The sequence below is a fragment of the Maniola hyperantus genome, chromosome 2 (genome assembly GCF_902806685.2).
Source record: "Maniola hyperantus chromosome 2, iAphHyp1.2, whole genome shotgun sequence".
Lineage (NCBI taxonomy): Eukaryota > Metazoa > Arthropoda > Insecta > Lepidoptera > Nymphalidae > Maniola > Maniola hyperantus.
This window is the reverse complement of record NC_048537.1, coordinates 1,303,923-1,327,092: the sequence shown is the minus strand read 5'-3', so window position 1 is coordinate 1,327,092 and position 23,170 is coordinate 1,303,923. Positions and strand designations below refer to the sequence as shown.

The 23,170-nt window shown below is 39.9% G+C and overlaps 1 protein-coding gene across 2 annotated transcripts in view; it reads right to left on the bottom strand.

Annotated features, from left to right (window-relative positions):
- LOC117989048 (metabotropic glycine receptor) overlaps positions 1 to 23,170 on the bottom strand; it is a 281,440-nt gene that overhangs the window by 22,509 nt on the left and 235,761 nt on the right. The window contains exons 2-4 of one of the 2 annotated variants that reach the window (XM_069505318.1): positions 15,958 to 16,736; positions 14,444 to 14,627; positions 7,733 to 7,856 (exon numbers count right to left, since the gene is read on the bottom strand). In XM_069505318.1, the coding sequence (XP_069361419.1) occupies positions 7,733 to 7,856; positions 14,444 to 14,627; positions 15,958 to 16,648 (999 nt within the window). In that variant the 5' untranslated portion in view covers positions 16,649 to 16,736. Of the gene's footprint in view, positions 1 to 7,732; positions 7,857 to 14,443; positions 14,628 to 15,957; positions 16,741 to 23,170 lie in introns of both variants that reach the window. The other variant, XM_069505317.1, reaches the window with a different exon arrangement.

Sequence of the window (23,170 nt, the reverse complement as noted above, 5' to 3'; positions counted from 1 at the left end):
GTAGTTTTTTTCGACATTTTGCACGATAAATCAAAAATTGTTATACCTTCATAAAAATCTGTTTTAGAATGTATAAGAACTACTTACCTTTTTTTTTTTTATTCAGATACAAGTTAGCCCTTGACTGCATTCTCACCTGGTGGTAAGTGATGATGCAGTCTAAGATGATAGCGGGCTAACCTGGAAGGGGTATGGCAGTTTTTATTAAACCCATACACCTTTGGTTTCTACACGGCATCGTACCGGAACGCTAAATCGCTTGGCGGCACGGCTTTGCTGGTAGGGTGGTAACTAGCCACGGCCGAAGCCTCCCACCAGACCAGACCAGAAATTTGGAAATTATAAAATTCCAAACCCCTGCCAGGAATGGAACCCGGGACCTTCCACTATTAAGACCACAGCGCTCACCACTGCGCCAGGGAGGTCGTCAAACCTACCTGCCGAATTTCATGATGAATAGGTTCTCTCTGTAGGTTTCTTGACAGACAGACAACGAAGTGATCCTATAAGGCTCCCTTTTTCCTTTTGAGATACGGAACCCTAAAAATAAAGTGGATCAATTTTTGACAAGCTACTTGTAAGGTAGCAACTAAGCAAGTGTTCCTATGAAAAAGCCTTTCTCGTGATTTTTCACATATGCTACACGTGAAAATGGCACAGTTCTGGTACTCGGTGTTATTTAAATTCTGTCCTTCCATTTTTAGGTATTTATATGTTTATTTATAAATGGATAACAAATAAACTATTAATAAACTTAAATCTAAAAAAACAACATTAAATTAAAACTAAAATAAATTAAATTAAATCTAAAACCTCATCGAGACCACCGCAGCGAGGCATTGTACCCAAGATGCTGGCAGCATTACCCCTTTGGATGGCCAAACTGATTCTTTGGCCAAGGTAGCTGCCAGCTCTCGGGTCCCCGGTTGACTCGATAACTCTTTTCGCAATTTCTTCAAAAAGAGCTCGAGCCCCCGGGCCCCCGGGCCACAAGGTCTCCACACCAAAAGGCACGAATATTTGCATATTATTTAAGTCGCGTCGACTGTGCAATAAAATTACGAGACGTATTGCTGTTCGAGTGTACCATAGAAACCGAGTTATGTGGGTGCAAGTAATACCATTAGTCTGTAGACTACAATTTTCTAGTATTTTTTAAACGAACCCTAAAAATGGTTGTTCCAACATCCCTAGATTTATCTAAATATATTAAAGGATTGACTGATCTATCAAAGCACAGCTCAAACTACTTGACGGATCGGGCTGAATTTTTTTTTTTTTTAAAGAATATTAGCCATATTAAATGACTAATATTCCGTTTTCCTCTCCAATTAAGCGTCAGGCTTGTGCTAGGAGTAGGTACGACAATAGTGCAACGGGCGGGGTTTGAACCGTCGACCTTTCGGTTTTCAGTCCACTCCTATACCGGTTGAGCTATTTGGCATGCAGATAGCTATTATGACGTAGGTAAGGAGGGATTTTTGAAAATTCAACCCCTAAGGGGGTGAAATAGGGGTTTGAATTTTGTGTAGTCCACGCGGACGAAAGTGGCGAGCATAAGCAAGTCAAGACATAGGAAAGGAGCATATTTGTATGTCTACGTCTACACTCGCAAACAAAATTAGTTAGGAGTCAAGATAAGTGTCGACGCGGCAATTAAACTTAGGCTTAAGGATCCTCTAGACTAGACTCTACTGTAGTCTAGACTCTAGAGCGCTAAACGGAGCATGTGCTCAGTTTAAATCGTCCAATTAGACTTCTCACTTCGGGCAGATGTGCTTAGTCATAAATTACTCTAATTTTGTTTCTAAGACGATGCTCATGTAAAGTCCACAAACAAGCAATTGCGGAAGTTACTATAGGGATTCATCATGATCAACCCATCACCGGCTCACTACAGAGCACGGGTCTCCTCTCAGAGTGAGAAAGGTTTTGGCCATCATAAGTCTACGCTGGCCATGTGTGGATTAGTAGACTTCACACACCTTTGAGAACATTATGGAGAACTCTCAGGTACGCAGGTTTCCTCACGATGTTTTCCTTCACTGTTAAAGCAAGTGATATTTAATTAATTGAAACGCACATAACTCCGAAAAGTTAGAGGTGCGTGCCCGGGATCGAAACCCCGACCTTTTTTTTTTTTTTATTCAGATACAAGTTAGCCCTTGACTGCAATCTCACCTGGTGGTAAGTGATGATGCAGTCTAAGATGATAGCGGGCTAACCTGGAAGGGGTATGGCAGTTTTTATTAAACCCATACCCCTTTGGTTTCTACACGGCATCGTACCGGAACGCTAAATCGCTTGGCGGCACGGCTTTGCCGGTAGGGTGGTAACTAGCCACGGCCGAAGCCTCCCACCAGACCAGACCAGAAATTTAGAAATTATAAAATTCCAAACCCCTGCCAGGAATCGAACCCGGGACCTCCTACTATTAAGACCACAGCGCTCACCACTGCGCCAGGGAGATTGGATGACCTCCGATTAGAAGGCGGACGTGCTAACCACTAGGCTATCACAGCTTTTTTAGAGAGCAGCTTTTAGATTAGAGACATATGTATTTAATCAACACCCACTTATGGACTCTCTTTCCTCTCACACACACGCAGATAAGGGATATGGGTGTAATAAAAACTGCCACACCATATTAGACTGCATCGTCACTTTTACCTCCAGATCATGCAGAAAGGGATATCTTGTAATTTTAGTTTATTTTTATTTTTTTATTCAATGGTTTACTAGCGATTTTAACATAAAAGTTACTAACTATAATAAATACATAGATTTGTCTATCATGCACAACTATGTTAAATCATTTAAAAGTAAACACTGTATGCAAATTCCGTACAGATATCAGAGTTAAGAAGGGGATAACAATTAAGTAAAGATTCCATACAGTATATCGTAAAATTAATAAATATGTTAAAAAAACTAAATTAACTACTATAATATAATGTTACAATTTTTTTTTAACGTTTATACTTAATTACTATTTTCTTATATTCTACACATTCTATAAGTTCTAACACACTTTCTAATCCTTGTAATCTCTCTAACCTAGTTTCATTATCTCAATTCTCATAGGTGGCCCACTAAAAACTGCTTAAAACGCACATAACTCCGAAAAGTTGGAGTTGGAGATTCAGTATAAAGTCACGGGCTTTCAAAGAATAGAATAGAATAGAATGTTTTTTATTCATGTAAACTTTTTAAAAGTGCTTATGAATAGTCAGGTAGTTTTAATTTACCACTGGTTCGGAATGCCGTTCCTACCGAGAAGAACCAGCAAGAAACTCGGCGGTTGCTCTTCTTAATTTTTCAATTTACAATGTTATTATACCGTTCTATACAAGCCATTGCAGCCCCGTGCATTGCTGGAGCGAGTCAAATCCAAGTCTGCGACTGTATAATATGCTTTTTTTAGGAGCATACTTTTAACACATTTTTTAAACTTGTGTAAAGACAAGTCTAAAATTGGTTGTGGAATTTTATTATAAAATATTACACTCATTCCCACAAATGACTTTCGCACCTTCCAGAGGCGGAAGGTGCGAAGATTTTCATAGAAATGTCAGTAGGTTTAACAGTGGTATTCGGCTAGGGCTCAGGCCGGTCAGCACAATAGATCGTTTACATACAATTATTTTTTAGTTTTAGTTTTTTGTAATAGTTATGTAATATTTTTGTGTGCAATAAAGTATTTCTATCTATCTATCGTTGTTATCGGCACGTGCGGATGGGTCAGTCAGTAATACACATCGTAACCCGCACCTGTGCCACCTGTGCTACACCTATTATTCTAGTTATAGGACCGCACGTATCGAGTGTTTAATGTTTGAGGTATAAGTCCCGCAAATTGCTATTGCGCTGGAACCATGTCTCATTAACATCAAAATGACGTAATTTTAACGTCAGCCGAAATAAAAATATAATCATTCATCCAAGAAAAATTTACTATCAGCTCGAAACTTCAGTCTAGTGCTGACGTCACTAAAATGGCGGTCACGCGCATTAGCAATTTGCGGGACATTCCCTTTTTGCGACGGGTGGAGTTGATAATTTTCTAGTGAGGTGACATCACATATCGGATGGTGACGGACGTTACCCGGCTCTTCTAAGACCTGGGCGCGTTTGGAACCCTCGTAGTAATAAAAATCACCACTATGTCTTACAAATCCAACAACCGACCATAAAAAAAAATTGAATAAATTATTTGAATTTTGGATAATCGTTATATCGATTTTTTTAGTATGCAACAAAATTAGAGTAAAACTAGATGATGCCCGCGACTTCATTTGCGTTTAGGTTTTTGAAAATCCCGTGAGAACTCTTCGATTTTCCGGGATTAAAAATATCTTATGTCATGTCCCGAGATGTAAGCTATCTCTGTACTAAACATCAAAATCGGTTGAACGGATGGGCCGTGAAAAGCTAGCAGAATCTGAACGTTAATAATTATTGTTAGACGAACTATTACTTTATTGTTTTAACAATATTATGTCAGTGAAGAAACTTACAAGCTTTCCTTTTAATTTTGTTTTCTTCTTGAATTCTTTGGTTTTTCGCGATAAAAAGTTTGGCTACTTTTTATTGCTTTTACTTTTTGTCTCTCTCGTTTTTAACCGACTTCAAAAAAGGAGGAGGTTCTCAATTCGTTGGATTTTTTTTATTTTTTTTTTTATGTATGTTCCCCGATTACTCAAAAACGCCTGGACCGATTTTGAAAATTCTTTTTTTGTTTAAAAGGGTATACTTCAAAGTTGGTCCCATTTCAATTTGGTGAAGATCTGATGAACATCTTCGAAGATAGATACTGGAACTCCTCAACGGATATTGGATCTATACGGATAAAAATTGTGAAATAAATTTTTTTACAAAAAAAAATAAAAACCGACTTCGTTACATAAACACTAAAAATTGAAAAATAATTTAATTTATTATCGAATATATTATGTATACAAGAGTTAATATAGTTCCATAATAATACTTTTTGGTGCCGGTGCATATATACATAATATATTCGATAATAAATTAAATTATTTTTCAATTTTTAGTGTTTATGTAACGAAGTCGGTTTTTTTTTTTTTTGTAATTTTTTTATTAACTACATGCAAAAAGTCACATCGACCATTGCTCCGTAGTAAAGTGATTGAAAGACAAACCGTCGAACTAACAAACAAACATACTTTCGCATACATAATATAGGTAGTGATATAATATCTAGGATACAATATCATTGGGTTGTACGCTTTTGTCTGATCTGAGATCATCTTTGTTTTTTCGCTGTTAAAAATAAATTCCCCAACATTTTCATTTTAATTAAAGGAAGACTCAGCTCCTGAGGGACTCTTCACAAAAACGGGCCCAATTCCGAAGACCTGAAGCAGCGTTATCGATTGCCCTCTTAAAAGTAAAGAGAGTTTCGTCTCGGCTAACATCTGTTACAGGAGGCAATTTTTCGCCGCCCAAATAAAATTCCCGATAGACGAGGTTTTGTATAGACATTTTCGCATTTAATGTAGGCTACAGTCTTTTATTTTCAACTAAAATGTTTTGTGTATTTTTAGGGTTCCGTACCTTAAAAGGAAAAACGGAACTCTTATAGGATCACTTTGTCTGTCTGTCTGTCGGTCTGTCAAGAAACCTACAGGGTACTTCCCGTTGACTTAGAATCATGAAATTAGGCAGGTAGGTAGATCTTATAGCTGAAATTTGGAGAAAAATCCGAAAACCGTGAATTTGTGGTTACACCACGTAAAAAAATTAAATTGTGGTCATGAACTAATAATTAGTATTTTCAATTTTCTAAGTAAGATAACTATATCAAGTGATGACAATAACTTCACCTGGCATTCTCAAACAGATTTTTATTTTATGCGTCATATTATTTGAATTATCCTGTAAAATTTCGAAAAATACGACTGTAGTACGGAACCCTCGGTGCGTGAGCCTGACTCGCACTAGGCCGGGTTTTTTCTCTAGGTCTCTGTAGGGATTTCAACTTAATCAACGTGGTGAAATATGTCCTAGACCCTTTTAGGAAATCCGTCAAAAAACCTGTGCTCAATAATGGGCCGACACTTGGGATGTTTTTTTATTTTTATTTTTTGTTTTTTTAAAAGATATTAACCAAGTTTATATTCCCCTTTCCCGTCTGTCTGGCGGGGTTGCCACGACACGTGTCTGGCAAGGTTTTTTTTTTTTAGATTTAGATTGGATTTAGATTTTGAAAAATCCCGTGAGAAACCCTTTGATTTTCCGGGATAAAAAGTAGCATATGTCCTTCCCCGGGATGCAAGCTATCGCTGTACCTTTCTACAAAATCGGTTGAACGGATGGGCCGTGAAAGTCGAGCAGACAGACAGATAGACAGACAGACAGACACACTTTCCCATTTATAATTTTAGTATGGAGGATTACACTTTGTACTTTGACGTAATTTTTTTTTACAGCTTTATTACCTGTTATCTCCCAAAGCCACCATGATACAAACTTCATAGTCGTAGATCGTTCGTCCCTGTGTTGGGGACAATACGCAGAGAAACTTTCAGCTTTTATAAAATAACAAAGGTGTGGCACGCGCTGGCTCTCTCTATTTTATACTGCAAGATATTCAAACTGATTTTATGAAGCGATTTCAAAGCAATTTTTTTTACAAAAAATTGTTGGATACAATTTTGTACTTAAACCTTTTTTTATTCAAATATTTGGGCATGAACCCTTATGTATCGTCACAAAGCGTTATTAAAAAAAAAAAGAGTAACAATTTCACAACATACATTTATCCCACGAAATACTCAGTAGGTAGTTGCCGAGGTATTTTTCCGGTCGTCGAGACCCATAATAAACCATTTCGTTATCCATAGTGGCAAAGAGTTGAATCTCCTTCGTATTCGGGAGATCGGGGGTTCGATCCCGGGCACGCACCTCTAACTTTTCGGAGTTATGTGCGTTTTTAAGTAATTAAAATATCACTTGCTTTAACGGCGAAGGAAAACATCGTGAGGAAACCTGCATGCCTGAGAGTTCTCCATAATGTTCTCAAAGGTGTGGGAAGTCTGCCAATCCGCACTTGGCCAGCGTGGTAGACTATGACCTCCGATTGGAAGGCGGACGTCCTAACCACTAGGCTACCACAGCTGTACTGATGGCTTTTGTATCGCTTGTTATTCTCAGAAGCGCCGTTCAAGAGAAAGCTTTGACCTAGATTTTAGTTTGGGCTGGATTTTCTCCGAAGTTTCCCCAACATATCGGTTCGCGGAAGGCGTTCCGTTGAAATTTATTATTTATCGATTGATAGCTAGGTGTTACAAGGTAGGTACTAGAGTCTAGACTCTAGACTAGGTATCTTAAATGTTCCTGTTTAGGTAGGAAAAGCTGACTGACTGATCTAGCAAAGCACAGCAAAAACTACTGAACGGATCGGGCTGTATAGCATGCAGATAACTATTATGACGTAAACGTCTGCTAAGAAAGGATTTTCGAAAATTTCACCCCTAAGGGAATAAAACGGGTTTAAATTTTTTGTGGTCCACGCGGATCAAGTTGAGAGCATAAGCTAGTGATAGATAAATATAATTTATTTCGCAATACATACATAAATTGTCAAAATTTATAGATAAATAGAATAGATAAATGACAATTATTTTGAGAAGTTAAACTTATTCGTTTAAGGCATGAGAAACCTAATTCATAGCATTGCCTTTATGTCTCTATGAACTGCTCAACTTACCTCTGTGGTTTTCTTCTTGCACTTGTCGGTACCGGCGAAGATGTTCAGCTGCATAGACCCTGGCTTCAGAGGGCACTGGTCGATGTCCACCCTTCGCAGGTCTATGTCGATGCCGCTGGTGCCTCTGTAGAACAAACACCAATCATTCATCTTGTCATTATGATGTACAATTACTTAGGTACTTACGAGTTAATTAAAATGCGATTTTTTTCCAAAGGCTTATTCCGTATTCATCCTTTGAATACGGAATAACCGAGTTTGGTACAGAGTTAGCTTACATCCCGGGGACTGACATAGGCTACTTTTATCCCGGGAAATCAAAGAGTGCCCACGGTATTCTTAAAAACCTAAATCTTCGCGGACGAAGTCGCGGGCATCAGTTAGTCTAAATATATAAAAGGAAAAGGTGACTGACTGACTGGTTGAGACTGACTGACTGATCTATCAACGCATAGCTCCAACTACTGGATGGATCGGGCTAAAATTTGGCATGCAGATAGCTATTAAGATGAAGGCATCCGCTAATTAAAGATTTTTGAAAATTCAATCCCTAAGGGGGTGAAATAGGGGTTTGTAATTTATGTAGTCGACGCGGACGAAGTCGCGAGCATAAGCTAGTTTTTACTAAAATTATTGGTGCGTAGCAGAGAACACGAACACGAACAGACTTAGAGCATGATAAAATTTTAATTTGTTTTTGTAATATACCCACTTATTTACCAATAGCTAATAAATCCAGGTTTTAGCCGGGGTTTTCATAAAAATACACCTGTGACCTTAGGGTAAATCAAATATTACATATATTGCTGTAAATATTTGACTGTTGATTGGAAATATCTAGCGGCATGTCAATCAAATATTGGTAGGTATACAAACAAATCGATATACAAAGTTAAAAATGTAAAGTTTATACAGAAAAGTTAAATAATGATTGATAGGAGATCCATATACTAATATAATAAATGCGAAAATGTGTCTGTCTGTTAGCCTTTCACGGTCCATCTGTTAAACCGAATTTTGACGAAATTTGCTACAGAGATAGCTCGCATCCCGGGGAATTTTTATCCCGTAAAATCAAAGAGTTCCCACGGGATTTTTAAAAACCTAAATCCACGCGGACGAAGTCGCGGGTATCATTTAGTAATCTATTGTAGATTATATATCTATATATATAAAATTCAAAGTCCTGACTGACTGATCTATCAACGCACAGCTCAAACTACTGGATGGATCGGGATGCATGCAGATAGCTAATATGACGTAGACATCCGCAAAGAAATAATTTTTGTCAATTCAACCTATAAGGGGGTAAAATAGGGGTTCGAAATTTGTGTAGTCCACGCGGATGAAGTCGCGAGTATAAGCTGGTATAAAATATGTTTGAGGCCAGGGTACTTCATACTTCAAAGGTCTAAGTAGGTCAGTGGATGACTATAGGTCGACAACGATGATGATGATGATGAATGTAAACCGAGCGTAAAGTGCAAATCTTACATCGAGCGGGCTAATATGAAACGACTCGAGCTGCGTAATACCGGCTTCCCACGGTGCGTGATATTGCAGACGAATGCAGACCAGCAGGATTATTCGCTAACTCGGTGTTCAACGCTAAATGATAGCCACCGAGTTTCAAAATCAATTTTTTTTTTTTTTTTTTTTAACTATTTTATATTATTTTTAACTAGATGATGCCCGCGACTTCTTCCGCCTGGGTTTAGGTTTTCAAAAATCCGGGATTTTCCAGGATAAAAAGTAGCCTATGTCCTTCCCCGGGTTGCAAGCTATCTCTGTACCACATTTCGTCAAAATCGGTTAAACGGATGGGCCGTGAAAAGCTAGCAGACAGATAGACAAACACACTTTCGCATTTATAATATTAGTACTATCTATTGAAGGTTTTCTGCGAAAAACTATTTTTATATCATTCAGTGAAACAGCAATATATGGGACCAATCAATGTCCAATGAGATCGGTGGCTATCATTCAATGTATTAGCGAATCACCCCGCAGGCCGCAATGACGACGACGCACCGTAGAAAGAGTATCGTCCGTTGTAGCACTGTGCTACAACAGACGGTGCACGTCGTCATCGCCGTCCGAGCTTTTAGGCCGGAGCGGGGCTGTCCGTAGTCGTCGGCCGTGCGTGATAATTCGTAGCATCACGCACCGTGGGAATCAGGTATAAGCGACTAAGCGCTGAATGATGCAGATGTCGAGGTTATCGCTGCGTCTGTCGTTTGTTCATAACTACAACATGGCTACAGCGATAATTGTTGTTTCCGTTTTCCGCGGTCTAACACATGAGCGGTGGCGTTTAATTAGTTACTGAGGCGATAGCCTTTTTACATGACGACCTAAAAAAAGGAAAGTAATGTTTTCAGAGTTCATGAATGTATGTGAATTTCTTTATTCCATCATAGCAAATGCCTTAATATATTTGGATATATGGGGTATCATTAGAATCCTGTTACATCATCCCGAGTGACACTAGCTACAATTTTTTTGAAAAAATTCAATATCACAGCTATATGGCGTCATTTTCAAATGTGAATTTTTAAATCTTTTGTTACATTATTTTTTGTTTTTACTTTGTATTTTTTTTAATTCCGCGCTGGACAGTCAGGCTGATCCGTTGCGCAAAAATGAGCCAGCCCTTCTGTCACCAGATGAGGCTATTAAAAAGCTAGTAAAAATTTTTTTGCACTATGTCTTCAAAAAAATATTTACAAAAAATACTTAATTTCAAGACTAAAAAAATGAACCTTTTAAAGGTAGCTATGTCACTTCCTATGCATAAATTAGATTAAATTAAAGCTTGTCACTTGTACCACAGCTCAATTAGCCTAAATCTATGCCAACGGTCTGTATTTGTGACAGATTATGCAAATTCCTTCCGCTGAGGCTGAGATTCAGTTGCGCTGTTATCTAGCTAAATTATTAGCTTCACAGCTGGAAATATCATTCCGAGTTAGACACCCAGTCAACTGCACTAACTGATTTAGTGTTTGAAGGGATATAGATTAATGAATTGAAATACTATTTTATCAATAGCCAATCAGTGCACAGTAAAATCAAAAACTAGATCATGCTAGGCTTCATCCGCGTGGATTTAGGTTTTTTAAATCCCGTGGAAACTCTTTGATTTTTAGAGTTCCGTACCTCAAAAGGAAAAACGGAACCCTTATAGGATCACTTTGTTGTTTGTCTGTCTGTCAAGAAACCTACAGGGTACTTCCCGTTGACCTAAAATTATGAAATGTGGCAGGTAGGTAGGTCTTATAGCAGACATAAGGGGAAAAATCTGAAAACCATGAATTTGTGGTTACATCACAAGAAAAAAATTAAAATGTGTTCATGAACAAATATTGCTATTTTCAACTTTCAAAGTAAGATCACTATACCAAATGGGGTATCATATTATGAAAGGGCTTTACTTGTACGTTGTAAAACAGATTTTTATTTATTTTAAAATACGATTGAAAGAAAGAAGAAAGAAAGAAAACTAGTTTATTCATCTTATGCCTAAGGTAGGTACAAACAAACTTAAAATTAATGGTTAGTAGGTAGTAGTTAGTAGATAATAAGAAGTATTTAATAATTAATTTAATCTAAAATTAGTTCTTGCACCCACTTGGCACAAGATGAAATGGCCCCAGCTCAGCATTAATGCTGCAGGTTTTAAGAATAAAACCTGAGCGCTGGTATTCTGCCGGGACCAAAATTTTGTATTTTGTAGTACGGAACCCTCAGTGCGCAAGTCTGACTCGCACTTGGCCGGTTTTTTTTTAGAATACGCTGTTTTAATTCAATCACATTTGGCCGGCGACCGATGGCAGGGCCAGTGACTGTTATCACATACCCAAATAATCCATTTCCTTCAACCGGCACTATCTATGCCCGAATCTTTATTTTTATTGATCGCCAAGTCAAATAGAGCCATAGATTGTAGAGCTGCGCAGACAAAATACATCAAAGTCTTTAAAAATAGAATAAATAGGTACCTTCTGGTCAAACGCGTCTCATCTTAGACCACATCATCACTTCCCATCAGGTGTGATCGTGGTCAACCGTGCGCCTATAGTGATTAAAAAGAAAAAAGGAATCGTATACAACGCGTCGGAAATATCTGAGAACCTGTCTTAGTGACGTCGCGAGCAACGGGAAAGCGCGAAGGGAAGCGCATTCCAGCGAGGTGCTCAGATATTTCCGACGAGTTGTACCTACTACAAGATAACCCACAAGGGGGGGGGGGGGGCACTAGATGGACAGATGACGAGGTGAAACATTTCTACCAGACGGTAGGTATTTTTTATCGAATCACATCTCATTGTAAAAATGTTTCTGCAAATAAAGAATCTTGAGCCGCAGCCGGGAGCCGTTGAAAACAGGCGGCGCAAAACCGTGGCGTGTAGAAGTCCTTACAAGAGATCTATGTCCAGCAGTGGACATCCATCGGTTGATAATGATAATGATGAAGAATCTTTGATATTTCCGTCCAGTGTTCAGATATTAGTTATTCAAGGTCACAACTAAATAATTTATTTACAAAAAGGGTAAAATTCCTACGATAAAGAAACTCGTCACAATAGTCGTTTGTTTACCGTACAATATTCGGCATTTTTGCTGAAGACATTTTTTATCGAATAACATTTTTACTACAAAAGAGTTATTTTGTCTATGGAATGGACGACGCCATATTTTAGTTGATTATATTTTTCTATAGACGATTCAGCGTGCCGGCATGACTGTTTAGGAGACAAAAGAGATAAAATGTTTCTTTACTGATGCATAAATTCTTCCGGGTCAGTAGATTTACCTACATTTTGTGCAATTCTTCTTTTTTAGTGTTCTGTACCTCAAAAGGAAAAACGGAACCCTTATAGGATCACTTTGTTGTCTGTCTGTCTGTCGGTCTGTCAAGAAACCTACAGGGTACTTCCCGTTGACCTAGAATCATGAAATTTGACAGGTAGGTAGGTAGGTCTTATAGCAGATATTAGGGGGAAAATCTGAAACCGTGAATTTGTGGTTACATCACACAAAAAAAATTAAATTGTGGTCATGAACTAATAATTAGTATTTTCAATTTTCGAAGTAAGATAACTATATCATGTGGGGTATCATATGAAAGGGCTTCACCTGTGCATTCTAAAACAGATTTTTATTTATTTTTATGTATCTTAGTTTTTGAATTATCCTGCAAAATGTCGAAAAAATACGACTGTAGTACAAACCCTCATTTCGCGAGCCTGACTCGCACTTAGCCGGTTTTTTTATAGACTAGGCGCTTGACTGCAATCAGACCTGCTGGCAAGTGATGATGCAGTCTAAGATGGAACGCGCTTGCCTAGAAGATGCCTATTCACTCTTGACTAAAAGGCACCTGTAATAAAATTGGAGGGGAAAATTGATGCTGTAAAGGTATTCCCTATCCTAGCGGTTCGAATTAAAAACGAGTGGAATTTCGACTACGTATATGGGCGCAGACCTTGGCGATGCCTTGCGGTACGAAGTAGAAAGGTGAAGGTAATTATCACCACTATATCTTACAAATCTAACACCATACCAGACCATCAATAAGAGTAATTTATTACATACTAGCTTATGCTCGCGACTTCGTCCGCGTGGACTACAAAATTTCAAAACCCTATTTCACCCCCTTAGGAGTTGAATTTTCAAAAATCCTTTCTTAGCGGATGCCTACGTCATAATAGCTATCTGCATGCCAAATTTCAGCCCGATCCGTCCAGTAGTTTGAGCTGTGCGTTGATAGATCAGTCAGTCAGTCAGTCAGTCAGTCACCTTTCCCTTTTATATATATAAGAAGAAGAAGAAGAAGAAGATTTTAAATAAATCATTTGACTTTGACTTTGACTTTGAAGGATCTTGATGATAAGGTACCTTATATATAATGTTTTCGGCTAACCGGTGCCATTAAAACATCATCAAAGTCTTTCCACTAAGAAAGTTAAGCGCGTCATACACAATCCTTAGACGCGAATCTTCAATGCGGCACCCATATATCAACTCCTTCCATTCGATCGGATCCAAAGGCGGGCTGTTCGACTTGTGGACGATCCCAAACTAACCGGCTCGTTGGAAAGCCTGGAACACCGCAGAGACGTAAGCCCTCTTTGCGTGTTCTACTCTAGCGCCTCTATAATGGAGAGTGTTCTGAAGAGTTGTTTGATCTTATTCCACCCTCCTTTTTATACAACCGCACCGCACGCCACCGCAATCAATTCCACCCTCACCACCTGGGTTTCTGGAGCACTTCGACCACCTGTTGTGCCAGATCCTTTTTTCCACTCACATGCAACTGTGGAATCAACTCCCTTCGGCGGTGTTCCCACTAGATTACAACATGGGGTTATTCAAGGGGCGGACCAACAAATTCTTAAAAGGCCGGCAACGCATCAACGGTTCCTCTGGTACTGCAAATGTTCATGGGCGGCGGTAATCACTTAGCATCAGGTGACCCGCCTGCTCGTTTGCTCGCTATCTCTATTGAAAAAAAAACTCTTGCTAGCAAACTGAGTTCTGCCGCTTACGCTTTTGAAAGATTCGGCAGTTAACTGACGTGGAAACCGCAAAGATACTAAGAATAAGTACTTTTGAATCGTCAAATGCATCTATCACTACTGGTTCGGAGAAGAACCAGCAAGAAACTTGGCGGTTGCTCCTTTCAAAAGAGAGATTAATGATACTTACTTGAAGAAATAAGTGCCATTGCTGTAACCGAAGAAGGGTACGGTGTATGTTAGCATCCATATGTTGCCGCCGCCGCAGTCGTAGTATGGCTTCGACCACTTCCCGTCTTCGTACGTCACAGACAGGATCTCGTCGAACTCTCTCTCCGTGTGGGCCGTGTCGTTGTAGGTGTACGTGTTGTAACCTGGATAAAGGACAGGTTTCAGCCATGGATCTAAAGTCTGCGACAGGTTGAGACGGCAAACGGGGTATGAGGCGGAGGGACGGGGCGCCTATACCCGCCTATATCACAGGGCTAGCGCGAAGGCTGCGCGGGTATCCGTGGCGTTCCCTCACCAATTGCCATCTCGATCTGTCTCGTCCTACACATAACTCCGAAAAGTTAGAGGTACTTACCTACTGATGCTTACTGATAATTGATAACACCACAAAAAAAAACACGAAAGAAAAATTTAAAAAAAAAACCTACATTTTGTAAAAGTTCACGATATATCTATATATAAAAATGAATCGCTAAATGTGTTGCTGATCGCAAATCTCGAGAACAGCTGAACCGATTTCGCTATTTCTTTTTGTATAATATTCCTTAAAGGCTTCAAGTAAGGCTTCAAAGGAGAGAAAAATTTAAAAAATTTGAATCGACTGGCGGTAAGAAGTTCGCCGGGGCAGCTAGTTGCAAATAAAACATCTGACTGACGCTAGAGGTCAACAAAAGTCAATGCCGCGTCGTAGGTGGGGCCATTGACCCGAGTTTTGCACGCTGTACATTGAGGATTTGAAAAGTACTAAATCACTAAAACTACAAAATGAGGCAAATGGTTATTGGTATTGGATTGTGTTTAGGTAGTATAACAATAACGCTAAGTTATTGCTAGCGTTTTGTTCAACTGTAACTATCAATCAAGTAGTAACATTCAGGGATAGGATATCATTGTGTAATTCCATTAACGTCTCAGTAGGAACGTTTAATTACTTGTTGGGAACCGAACCGGCAATCCAATTAGTCGTCGTTGTGTTTGGACACTTTAGAGACGGGTGGTAACTATTGATTGCACTCTGAACAATTAGGTATATTTCATGTATTTTCACCGATTTCAATAAATGAAGGTAATGTTTTATATAAAAACTAGCGATGCCCGCGATTTTGTCTGCGTGGAATTGGGTTTTTTTAAAAATCCCGTGGGAACTCTTTGATTTTCCGGGATGAAAAGTAGCCTATGTCAGAATCGATTAAACGTATGGGCCGGGAAAACGTAGCAGACAGACAGACACACAGACAACCATGGACATACACACTTTCGCAATTATCATATTAGTATGAAACTATGGATGAAAAGAACGTCGGAAACCTTTAATTATGAGAAAAGTTTGATAGTTTATTGTCCTTCTCCGGGATGCAATCTATCCGATTTAAGCGGATGGGTTTGAAAAGGTAACAAGCAGACACCCTTTCTCATTCATAATAGTATGGTTTAAATAAATCAAAAACGCTACATCTTATGCTTTACACTCACCTCGTCTGAACTGATTGTGGTTTCGTATCACGCGCTCGGCATTCTTGCGGGCGATGTAGAACCACTCGGACGTGTTGCTCAAATATTTGTACTCCACCGCCAAGTCCTTGGCCAATATCGGCCCTTCTGGCAGCCGATACGCAAACGGGCAAAACAGCTGGTAATCTTTGTACTGATATTGGTCGTAACAGTTCCCAGCCGCGAACACGTCATCGTCAAATTCCACCATAGAAAATACGCTTGCATGTAGTAAGTACTCGTTATGCATGACAGAAGGCCCAGCGTATTTCCATAACCTTGTAAGCATATTCGCTCTGTTCACAGCGACATCTGCTTCTATCCTAAACCTTTCTTGAGCGTATCTATCTACCACACCCTCGCCTAAATTCAAATGGGTTCCTGCTGTACAGTTTTCACCTAACAAATGCTGAGTTTCGATCAATCTTAGGAACTTAGTAACAACGTCTTCTAGAACACTCGGTCTCACAACCGTTGCATTTTCAATGTCATTAGTTATTGTGTCATTATTCACAAAGTCTCTTGTGTCTGTATTCGTGTCATCCATTGTAACCCTCTGTGAATCATTGTCGTAACTATGCTCTAGATTCATGAAGTGGTCGAAAAGAGACACTTCGTCTGTCGTGTCTCTTGCTGCACTTCCTGAATAGTTCCCGAAGTATTTCTGGAACATGTCTGGTGTGGTTCTGTACCCGTCTTCGTCGGGCGCGCCGTATGGTCGGAGGGCCGACACGATCGGATCTTCGCCAGATTTGTCGATACTCTCTGAAACAAAGACAAATGTTGGATAGAAACAGGCGTTAGAAGTGGTATAAATGGGAGGTCCCTATATAAAAAGAATACCCGGCTGAGTTTGTTATGGGCTCTTCTCAGACTGGGTGCGTTTGGAACCCTCGTAGCTTTAGTTTTAAGTTTGCGTAAAAACTATCTCCACTATAGTATATCATCATCTTACAAATGCAAATCGACTATCAAAAAGCGTAATTTTTTTACCTACTTTAAATTAACGTTTTGACTTTGACTTTGTCCCGGGTTAGATTCCCTGCAGGAACAATTTGGAAAGGGCTTTGAAGATTTTGGCCTACCTAATAGTTCACCATTTTAAATATTTTCCAAATAGCTCGCTCTCCCACTACTAAAGAAGCAGGAAAAGCAAGCAATGCACATCAACACAGTCTACATCTCCTGAGGATGCTCCGTGTGTTCTAGAAGAATAATTGTGTGTCATCGGTTGTGCAAGTATTGCTAACTTTTCCTGCTTCTGTAGTTATGGGGGGGGGGGAGGCGGTGCATATCGCATGCTGCACGTTGTACCATACAGTCTTTTTTGCGTATTATTAAACTAATAAGCTTTAGGTGGACGGACGACATCAGGCGAGTCGCAGGGAGCCGCTGGATCCAGTGGATGACAGTCCAGCAGCGGACGTCTTACTCAGAGGCGTCTTTACCTATGGTGCAGGGTGTGCGGCGCACACCGGCGCCGGGTCTAAGGGGGCGCCGAGCGCCCTCTTATGCGACACCTCCAAAGATGCGTCGATGCCGGCGCTCTCAAAGACCCTGCGCTCGTGTTATGGCCGACGCCGTCATCATTTAAAATTGCACCATTTGCATCCGAATTTCCGTTTGAAAATATAACTGTTAGTATTCCATTTTGACCCTGCTCCTACTAGACTAGAGGGCGCCAGGGTACTGGTTGCACACGGGCGCCACAAGGGCTAGAGACGCCTCTGGTCTTACTGATGAAGCTTTAGGTTCCTAGTAAAAGATAAACTTTTTATGACAAACTGAGCAGATATGTTTGGCGAGATTTTATTTGTTTTGCGCGTGTTATGTGGGAGCGATGAGTTTATCTGTGATCTCGGAAAATGGAAACGTCGCGTCGCGGCTTACGGATTTTCTTTGTTTTATTATGTTATCTAAATGTGCATTTTTAGGGTTCCGTACCTCAAACGGAAAAAGGAACCCGTATAGGATCACTTTGTTGTCTGTTTGTCCGTCGTGTCTGTCAAAAACACCTATAGGGTACTTTCCGTTGACCTAGAATTATTAAATTTTGTAGGTAAGTAGGTCACAAGTAAAGGAATAAATCCGGAAACCGTGAATATGTGGTGAAATCACAGCAAAAAAAATTAAATGTGCTCATGAACAAATATTAGTATTTTCAATTTCAAAGTTATATCAAGTGAGGTATCATATGAAAGGGCTTTTCTTGTAAATTCTAAATCAGATATTTATTTATTTTTAATGCATCGCCTCGAGGTGGAGCGTACCTACTTAGATGGTACCTTTTCATTTTCTTTTAAAGGCACATAATATATTACTAGCGAAAAGCCGGAAAGTCATTCCATATTATTCTAGCAGAATGTATTAATATGTAACAAGGTTAAACAATCAGTATGAAATGTTATATAAAATGTTTCAAGTAGCGACATATTATTATTATACAGGGTGTAACCAGAACGCTAGCAAAAACTTCGCGTTATTGTCATACTACCTAAACACAATCCAATACCAATAACCATTTGCCTCATTTTGTAGTTTTAGTGATTTAGTATTTTTCAAATCCGCAATGTATAGCGTGCAAAACTCGGGTCAATGCCCCGCCTACGACGCGGACGTGGCATTGACTCCGACCGGCCTACTTACACAACATTCCTTGACCTCTAGCATCAGTCAGATGTTTTATTAACAAAATATCATAAACATTTACAAAACATAGGATTTTTTAAATATTTTTTCGCGTTTTTTTTTTGTGATATCATATCAGTAATCATCAGTATTACCACCTGTCTTCATTTTTGCCAGCGTTCTGGTTACACCCTGTATATGAAAAATATTATTTCATCGTTTTACCTTATTGTTTCTCTGTTATTAGGTTATTAGGGTTCCGTACCCTAAGGCTGCCAATGGGACCCTATTACTAAGCCTTTTTTATGGAAATGCGTTTACGCATCCCCCCCTCTGGAAGTCAGCCAGCTACCCAACCAACCAGTCAATTGAAGGAAGGTATGTGGGTCTCGCCGCCGGCCGAGAGGCGCTCCTGCGCGTCGCATGGCGACTGGGTCACGGGAACACCGAAGCAATCAACCGTGACCCAGCCAGCGACGCGAGCCGTCCGTCGAGGTGGACCCTCCACCGGGGAACCACTCACGAGGTCCTCCGCCACAAGTCCGAAGCGCACCAACGATGTGCGTCTTCCCCCCCCCCCCTCCCCTCCGGGGACCCAACGGGCAACAACGCGATCCACTGTGCCCTCTGTTAGTCAGAAGGACACGCGGAAAAACCTCCCCCCCCCCCCCCCTCTCAGGTCATTAGCCATAGCCAACAATATCCCCGAAGAGAAATTATTAGACATGTTACCAGTGTCCACCGGCCCGAATACTGCTCTTCCCCTCGGACGTATCCAAAAGGGGCCAGCAGCACCCAGGCACGCTGGGACACCCCACCCTATTACTAAGCCTCCGCTGTCCGTCTGTCCATCCGTCTGTGTGTATTTCTTTTGCCACTATAACATTTCACGCGGACGAAGGAATTACTAGTTTTTTAATAAAAAGCCGAGCGATATCGTTTCAGTGCTGATGTAGATACATGTAAATACGTTTCGCTCCATAAAGGGGATTTGCGCGAGCAACGAGCTTGTAAAATCCCCCGTCTCGCCCTGTAAAGGGGGATTCCGTTTATGAGAATAACAAATCGCGACTTTCATTACGGCGCGGCAATTGATGGGCCGGCATTATTTATTGAAGGCAATTTCGGGATTTTCCGCGTTGCCTGTACGCTTAGTATAAGATTTTACGTCTCGCCAACGTTGCTAGAATTCGAGAGTCGAAACTCGAAACACAATAACGTCAAAGTAAAATGAACCTAAAGAGCTGTGAGTTGAATGTTGTATAGAAGCAGGCGTTACTTTGCGGAAGTCCATGATATACAATTAACCAAAAGCTTAATTTGCTATAATCCGCTGAAACAGGAAGAATGCAGGAAGAAGCAGCCACCAGCCCCCCTAGCATGGGCAGGAGACAAAAATTTTATCCCCCAATTATATCCACTGACGAGGGATAAAATTTACTTGTCCACCTCTCAAAGCACGGCAACAGGGGAGAGGAGAAGTTTATCCCTAATTCGGGGACAATTTTATCCTCGACATTAGACGTGGGTTTAAGTTTATTCTCATAGAACTTCAAAAATCAAAACATGTCTCGCGGTACCTGTTGGGTTTAGGTTATGTTTGGGTTATGTTTGGGTTATGTTTGGGTTGTGTTTGTGTTATGTTTGGGTTGTGTTTGGGTTATGTTTGGAATATGGTTGGGAACCCCAACATAAACCCAACATAGGTCCCAAATACCAATTACCATTAACCCAATAAAGGTAAAGGAAAAGATCCAAAAACCGAAAAGTCCCCCGTTTTATTCACTGTGGATAATTATATCCACCCGTGAGCCCATGCTCGGAGAGTGGATAAAGCTGTCGGAGGGGATAAAGATTTTATCCTTTCCCCGGGGAGAAAATTATATCCCCGCCCATGCTAACCCTGCAGGCAAGCAATACGCACCACCACCACGCAGCACCACACAAATCCCAAACACACTCAACGCACATTTCGCCCCAACACCTGAGCATCCTCAGGAGATGTAGACCTTACAATGCACAATTGCAAAGTGCAATTGTGCAGTTGAAGTCAAAAATTCAATGCCACTGATTTTAATTTCACAACGTTTCCGCTTGGAGCGCTGGCTATAGATGTGTTAACAAACTTGAGCTTTAAAACCAAGCAGTTAAGATCCAGTTTACTATAACGCAGAAGTGTTTCGACACTCGAATACTATCAACGTTGGTGAGACATAAAATCTCGTACTAAGCATTCTGTTAGATAATAAGGGGGAGGTGCGCGAAAAATTTGAGGCTTGATGCGTTAATAAGGATGTGGCAGGTGAAATTTCCTTTTTCAGTTGCTACCATATTCATCATCATCATCATCATTAAACCCGATAGACCTCCAGTCCCTACAAGAGACCTATGTTCACGGCTAGACCTATGTCCCCCAGGTCCCCCGCGTACCATACTTGTAGAAAGGTTAGAAGAGATCAGTGATAAAAACCGGCCAAGTGCGAGTAGGGTCCCGTACCATTACCTATAAAAACGATCAAAGAAATCAAGTTTGTAGTATGGGAGCCCCCTTAAATATTTATTTTATTCTGTTTTTAATATTTGCTGTTATAGCGGCAGCCTGGTGACAGACGGACAGACATACAGCGGAGTTTAAGTAATAATAAATCATAATTATTTTGCTGAGTGCTGACATAATAGTTATTTATGCAACTGTTGTATAAAGAGGGGCATTAAAACACGAAAGTCGGTTGATAATAGTACGACTTGAGTGTTTTAATACCTAATTATCAACAGTTGCATACAAGACTTTATCTACACCCATAATATTATGAATCCTCTATAAAAGATTCTGAAACAGTTAGCTTATTGCCAACATTAAAACACCCAATATCTTAATAACCATTAAAGCATCCAAACGAGTGTTATAATATTGTACTGAATTTCATTATAACACTCCTGTAAAAAAGAGACAGCGCTATACTGCTGGCATAACGAGAGATTTATGCCAGCAGTATATAGCGTTGTCTCTTTTTCACAGAAGTGTTATAATCAAATTCAGTACAACATTATAACACTCGTTTGGATGCTTTAATGGTTATTAAGATATTGGGTGTTTTAATGTTGGCAATAAGCTAACTGTTTCAGAATCTTTTATAGAGGATTTAAAGCATGGGTGTAGATAAATTATATAAGAACACAGAAAAATATTAATAATACAGATAAAGAACAAATATCTAATAACAATTAATTAGACCTAGGTCTAGGACTAGGACTGGGCCTGACTTGTTATAGGGTCCCGTTTTACCCTATGAGTACGGAACCCTAAAAATGTATAATATCCGCTATTTAAATAATTATTTCGGCAGACCTGCCAACATGTAAAATCGAAAGGGTTTGCCCAAAAAACTCAGGTTAATTAAAAATGTATCACAAAGCATTAAGCTTTATCCTTTTTTCACAAACGAGTCCACGCATTGCAAAAAATACACAATGGCCTACTTTTATCTCTCATATTACATTTATGGGTACCTGTTTAAAATCATGTTACCAAAATTGCAAAAATAAATCAAAACAAACGACTCCATTCCATGCGCTGTTCTTATGAAATTACACGGCATCATTCACACAATAACCCGAGAAAGTCGCGTAAATAACATAACACTGGAAAGCCTGGAACACCGCAGAGACGTAAGCTCTCTTTGCGTGTTCTACCGCCTCTATAATGGAGAGTGTTCCGAAGAGTTGTTTGATCTCATTCCACCCTCCTTTTTCTACAACCGCACCGCACGCCACCGCAATCAATTCCACCCTCATCACCTGGGTTTCTGGAGCACTTCGACCACCCGTTGTGCCAGATTCTTTTTTCCACGCACATGCAAACTGTGGAACCAACTCCCATCGGCGGTGTTCGCACTAGATTACAACATGGGGTTATTCAAGGGGCGGACCAGCAAATTCCTAAAAGGCCGGCAACGCATCGGCACGGGGCAGTTCCTCTGGTGCTGCAAATGTTCATGGGCGGCGGTAATCACTTAACATCATGTGACCCGCCTGCTCGTTTCCTCGCTATATCTATTTAAAAAAAATAACAAAGCCAATTGAATGCCTCCTTTACATTATTTTTGTAGAAAGGGGAAGTCAAGTCGTACCCGTATCTCCTCAAAAAGGGTAGGTATCCTAATGAGGCTCTCCACCGTAAAAAGACAGTAAAAGACCGTCAAGAATTTACCAATATTAATTTACCTGTGGTTGTATTTGTACCTTTATTTGCTTTAGTTTTCTGACTTAAAACATAAGAAAACCAGCCAAGTGCGAGTCAGGCTCGCGCACCGAGGGTTCCGTACTACAGTCGTATTTTTTCGACATTTTGCACGATAATTGATCGAAAACTATGATTCATAAAAATAAATAAAAATCTGTTTTAGAATCCACCGGTGAAGCCCTTTCATATGATACCCCACTTGAAATAGTTATCTTACTATGATAATTAAAAATACTAATTATTAGTTCATGACCACAATTTAATTTTTTTATGTGACGTAACCACAAATACACGGTTTTCAGATTTTTCGCCTAATGTCTGCTA